This window comes from Ambystoma mexicanum, chromosome 1p (genome assembly GCF_040938575.1).
Source record: "Ambystoma mexicanum isolate Mex_15411 chromosome 1p, UKY_AmexF1_1, whole genome shotgun sequence".
NCBI lineage: Eukaryota > Metazoa > Chordata > Amphibia > Caudata > Ambystomatidae > Ambystoma > Ambystoma mexicanum.
This window is the reverse complement of record NC_090921.1, coordinates 790698504-790704503: the sequence shown is the minus strand read 5'-3', so window position 1 is coordinate 790704503 and position 6000 is coordinate 790698504. Positions and strand designations below refer to the sequence as shown.

General features: G+C 43.9%; 1 protein-coding gene across 2 annotated transcripts in view; it reads right to left on the bottom strand.

The window, feature by feature from the left end:
* Nucleotides 1–502: 502 nt before the first annotated feature.
* The window catches only part of HAX1 (HCLS1 associated protein X-1), a 396934-nt gene continuing 391436 nt past the window's right edge, over nucleotides 503–6000 (bottom strand). The window contains exons 7-8 of one of the 2 annotated variants that reach the window (XM_069651855.1): nucleotides 1146–1304; nucleotides 503–987 (exon numbers count right to left, since the gene is read on the bottom strand). In XM_069651855.1, coding sequence (XP_069507956.1) covers nucleotides 1189–1304 — 116 coding nt within the window. In that variant the 3' untranslated portion in view covers nucleotides 503–987; nucleotides 1146–1188. Of the gene's footprint in view, nucleotides 1305–6000 lie in introns of both variants that reach the window. The other variant, XM_069651848.1, reaches the window with a different exon arrangement.

Below are 6000 nucleotides of genomic sequence, written 5' to 3'. Positions count from 1 at the left end.
AATGGACCACACCCCAGTGATATTAATGTCCCATTGATTCCCGTGGGGTCCCTTTCAGGCCAGAAGAACAAACAGGCTGAGCAAATCGAACCTGCAAATGCGTTAAAGACGGATGGGGAAAAGGACCACCTTTAAAACTCCTGGAAAGAGTTATTTGCAAGGGGTCGGGGGCAGGGGGTAGAGGGACAGGCCAGCCACTAGGAGCAAGGGTGGGTGTGAGCAGCAGCAAATGGGCAGGGCAATTGCCCCCTTTGCCCCTTTCTAGGGACGCCTATGCCGCTTGTTTTCTGAATTTCACTAGTTTTGTACCTTTGTATGTTTGCAGCGTTTCTAAGAGGTATATTGGGCCCATAATGAGTCAAGCTGGCAATACCTAAAAGACGAAAAACAGCAAGTGTGTCCATCATCCAATAGATGGTGCCACACAAATAGTTACATTAGGAATAGAATGCAATATTAGTCTGGAGACTGATCCAGGACACACATTCAAGAGACAACAACACAAGAGTGACCAAGACTTTATTGAAATTCCGAACAACTTTGTTGCTTAATGAATAGGCCACAATGTTCGGATGTTTGTAGCAGGAGATTGATTCTGCCGACAGCCACAAAGCTATAGCCTTTAGAGAATAAATACTTAAAGAAGCAAACCTAACAATGAACGACCTATGGGTGTAGGGTTCAGTCATGGCCCTCTGGAACTAAGATTGCAGAGAAAAGCTGGATGGTGTTTCAGGCATCAGGCTTGCACATCCGAGGCACAGTTGAGGTCTCAGAAAGGTGAGGTGGAGGATGAACATTGCACTGCTGTTGCAATCACACATAGGGCTCCTTTTAGCTCACGGTAGGATGGGTGGGTGGGTTGAGATGCTATAATAAACAGGAAGGATTGGCGACATGTACCAAGAAATTGGATCATCTGTCGATACCATGCTCAGATGTTGATGTGCCAGGGGAACAAGGGGGGCAGCAAAGGTAACGGCCAACCTGCAATGGAGAGAAGATGGTCAAGAGCATAAAATATTTTTTTGAGATGGGAAGTAAATTATACAAGGGTTCTGGCTTCCGTTTCCACTACTGTGCAATCTACGATTCTCGAGCGTTTGTGTTCTAGTGTCATCATAAAAAGGCTGCAATGTTCTTACTTTTTGGGGAACACATACAGCTGGTTAGGCAGCCAAGGCAGTTTTATCGCCTGGAAAACAATCCCCTGAAGAACATGTCCAGTACAGACGATGCGTCCTTCAAATCTGTGCTGTTCACGTCCTTGCGCTTCCAGTCAGCAGTAAATTGTTCCAAGTCTCCTGGAAGAAGAGTGGAAAAGCAGTTAAGTTGTGCCCAAAAGAGTCAAATTGTTCAAATAACGCATCAATGAATTTTATCATCAACCCCCATGAGGTCAACAGTAATGATCTAGCATTGCGCATAACTTGCAGCTCTGGCAAAACTCGCTGTTTATGGCAGAATCTGCTCTTTCAAACAAAAACAGGCAGATATTGCGAAACTGAAAAAATCAATGTTTTCCAGTGGCTGCCACCCCGTTCGCTCATGAGCAATGGAAGCTGGGTGAATGCCTCGACCTCACCATTGTCCGCAGTCAAACAGTACACTTTCTTGGGCTGAAATATACATTTGCTTAAGTGTGGCAATGCAGGCACGAATCATAGGGAGAAATTCCACCCAATTGCTTGCTGGAAATCTTCATTAGACAGAGTAGTAGTCTTCCTCGTCACATCCTCTTAACCACTGTGGCAATCCACCCCAGAGAAAGGCAACTTGTTGCCTCTTTAAAGATATAAAATAGCTGCTTCCGAGAAGGGAGGGGAAACATCATTAAGAGAATATCCAGTGAAATAGCAGTATTGATTGCACCAACTGCGATCAATATCATATATACAGAGAGGGAGGAAAGCAGGACTGCAACAAGGAAAGTAAAGAAGTAAAGCTCTGTGCAATGAAGATTAGCACATGGAGGTCATTAATGATCTTTCAGCCAATCAGGATGCATACATAACTACTGGTATGACTGCATCAAAACTATGATCCTGCAAGGCGCTAACTGCGCAGAGAACAGTGATATTGGGAGAGTATTTCGAAGAATTGAATACACGTGATAGCAATGACTGGTAGAAGGTCTGATGCAGGGGGAAAGGACAACACTCGTCATTGCCCTGGCTACCTATTTGGACAACGTTTTTAAACGCATCAATGAAAACGAAATATCCTTGATAGAGAAGCAGGAATTAAACGGATCTCAGCAAGACTTATCCATGCTCGTCTGTTAGGAATAGTTTTGTGAATTACATTGTAACAGTCAAAGACTGATGAAAAAGTCATAAATACCTTTTTAAATAAATAAAAAGAAAAACAAATATGACACCTTCAGAAGCAGACAAGGAAACAACAAAGCATAAATCCGCATTCAAGAAACAGCAATCCAATATTCCAGCAAGATTCCTTTCAACAAGACGCTTTGTTTCCTTCTCACTGCTTCTTCAACCTGACAATATCACCTAATTTAAAACACAAAAGCGAAAGCTAAAACATGGAACCATGCTCTTACTGTTCAGTAGAGAAACTGTTCACCTTTACTTTATACCAGATGCAAAGCTCATTCTAATATTGCTTCAGTTCAACCACATTGGCAATTGAAATATTTACCTTTTAAGGACAACCTTGTTATTCAAGTATTATGAAATAAGAGAGCATTTAATTTACTGCAACGTTTTGTGTGTTAAATGTTACTCTATTAACTTTTTTTTACTTTAAAACTACAACTCCAAAACCCATATTGCTACTACCAATATGTGCTAAACCGGCAGAAAGTAGCGGTTTACAAGAGGTACCAAAGGATGCGAACTTTGGGAAAGGCTATGCTGTGCAGTATCTGATGTCCGTGCCCTAACCACTGCCCAAGACTGTGCCCCTAGTCAAACTATTTTGAATGATAGGAGGAGGAGAAACCTCTTCACAGGCATAAGAGTTGGGTTCATGTCCTCAGAGGCAACTCAAAAGTATGCCTTTTGATATTCAACTTCATTGCAGATCAGCTCAAAGCAGGAAAATAAAAAACAGAAAAACGTTTTCGGGCAATTAGGAAGAAGGATGAAGGTGTGAGGGGTGGGGGAAAGTGGACCCTAGTTCAACAATCACAAAAAATAGAAAAAAACGGAAACAAAAACGACAACAAAAAACATGAATCCCAAAAAGCTTTCCCAGGGGATCCATAAGTGGGAGTGGGGCACTTCTTCCTTTGACTGAAAACGTAAAAAATAAACAGGGAATCTGAAGTACTGAATGGTTCTTTGAGGTGGAGCAGTGGTGGAGCCAGGAGGAGAGTGGGGTGCTCACTCCTCTGAGCCCCTCCTTACCGCCTGGTGTATCCCTCCCCGCCTCTTACTGCTTGCCTAATTTTTCCAAGTTCATATTTTATTTTTTTTAATGAAAAGACAGATGTGTGCTACAGTGAAGCAACCAAGTAGTGTGTTTAAGTGACAGAAGATGATGGTGTGCTCCTTGTGTTTAAGTCCTCCCAGGTGCACCTGCACTGCCGAAATTAGCTCCCAGGCCTGCTCATAGAACCTGTAATAATAAGTGAAATAAAAAGTGGTTGAATGTAACCTGTGTTTTTTTGTATGCGGTACGCGCTAGATTTTTGAGTGACTCCAACATACACATAGTAGTACATACATGCACAGAGTGTGTGTGTGCGTGCGTGCATGCAATTGAGTACATATTGCCTGGGTACCTGAGCTCAATGTGAATGTAATGCGTCGATCATGTGCTTCTGTTTGTATGGTGTTTGGGGAATTGGGGGATTTAAAGTGACCGTTAATGGAATAGATTGTGGCTGATTTAGTGATTTAGAGTGACCATTCAGCTTAAACCTAACGAGGACTCCAGCCTTTCAGGTTACCAAGGTAGTCAGTACTAAAGGTTCTGGAGGACCTAGGTTAATCCTTCCCATGAAATGTTGAAGGACTAATGACCAAGAAGCCATTGAGCCAGAAGCTACACAGTGGAAGTAAGACTAATCCTGCAAGATAAGTGTTCCCAGACTGGTTCCCAACTTCTCCACATGCCACAGGGATGAAGGTGGACCAAAGGCTCTCCCATCCAAGGTGTTCAGGAGGTGCTATACATCCAAATGTTCGCAAGAGCCCAGACATGAAATTTGGCAACCACTCCAATAACTTCAAGAAGTCACAGACCAATTTAGTAACATGCAGATATAGATAGGTGCCCAATGTCCCCTTTGTGTGCCTCTATGTACTACCACTTCAATACCTGGCTCACTATCCCTTCTACAATCCCTGCAACTATGGCACTCTAATTGGGGACCTAATCAGTTATCTGTACTGTTGTATTTAAGGCCCAAACAGAATATAAATACAGAAAAGTGAGGTCCACAGTACAGACAACAGAAGCAAACCATTCAGGGTCCCTAGAAGATGAGGCCATGGAAGAAGAGGCCTAAATGAAACCAGAGCAAGTTGGGGAAAGGAAAACAGTCAGCCAGGAGAAAGGAAGCTACCACGATGGTGAGCTCTGACTCCAGAAGGTTGACTGGTTTAAGAAAATCTGAAAGGTCTAAGAGAGCTGAAATAGCAGAGGTTCCACAATCGGCTGAGAAGCCCGGGTAAGCTTTTGGCCCTTGGACAACTAAGAAGCCTAAACGACTGGAAAGTCAGACAATCAAAGACCTGGAACTGCTAGACAGTGAACTGAGCTGGGCAGGTGACACATCTTTAAATTGATGGATAACAATGTAAATTCATTCCATGTCTTTACATCAATCAGCTGGGCAATATACACCTGGACACTAATTGAAAGATGAACTGGCCACCATATTCCTTAGAGTAGGGTGAAGTGACCCAGGCACTACAATCGTAGGTGTATTTCAAATAGTGAAATGGGCGCCTTGTCCCTGTGACTGATTACGGCAAGCGTGGTGGGCTCTAGATCCCAGAGACAGTGGGCCTCATTCCGAGTAGGGCGTAAAGGGATACCGGGCACCGTTAAGGACATTGGTGCCGGTAATCCCTTTGCGCCCTACTACGAGGTCCCTTTGCGGCCCCGTCCTTAACGCCTGCTTTTACCAGGCGTTATGGACGGGACCCGCAAAGGGACTTCAGAGCTAATAACGGTACCATCATTTACAGTACCGTTATTAGTACCCTCCCCATTCCCATTGAGCCCTATCGGGGCTCAAATGGGAATTGACATTTTCAATGGGGACTTACCAGTCCCGCAAAGGTCGGACTAGACCGGTAAGTCCCCATCGAACCAGGGCAGACACGGTACCGGTATTGGTGCTAGTCATGGCGCTAGTAGCGCCATTACTAGTACCAACCTTGGAATGAGGGCCAGTGTCCCAAGTAGAAATTCAGAGGGAGACCACTATCCAGATTAGGAAGAAAACCCCAATACCTAGTAGTTTGTTTATCTTTTGCTTCATTCAAGCTAGGATCACTCTTTTAAATTGTAGTCAATACTAAAGGTTCTGGAAGACCTAGGTTAATCCTACCTACCCATCAGATGTTCAAGGACTAATAACCAAGAAAGCTCCATTCGCAAGGATGTTAACATCAGAATCTGCAGTGATTAATCTGGTAAACAATATCTGACCTGGGCATTTTGGAAATTCCTAACCGCAAGACAAAAACCACAATCCTAAACATTGCCTTAAGAGTAGCCTTAAACATTCCAAAAAGAGAGCACATCTCTGCTGCTAGGAGAAATGCCCACTGGCTGCCAGTTTTCAAGCACATCATGTTCAAATCTCTCTCACTAACGCATAAATGCCTGTCTAACACTGCTCCTCCTTACCTAGCGAGCAAATTCACCCTGCCACAATCTACTAGACCTACACGAGCTGCCTACTCACACCTCCTCTGTGTCCTTAGGTTCAAGAAAAAAAAAAGCTTGGGGCTGCAGCTTTCAGTGCTAGCAGCCGAACACTGGAATCCACTCCTGGCTGCTTATGATCAGACCCTTCCC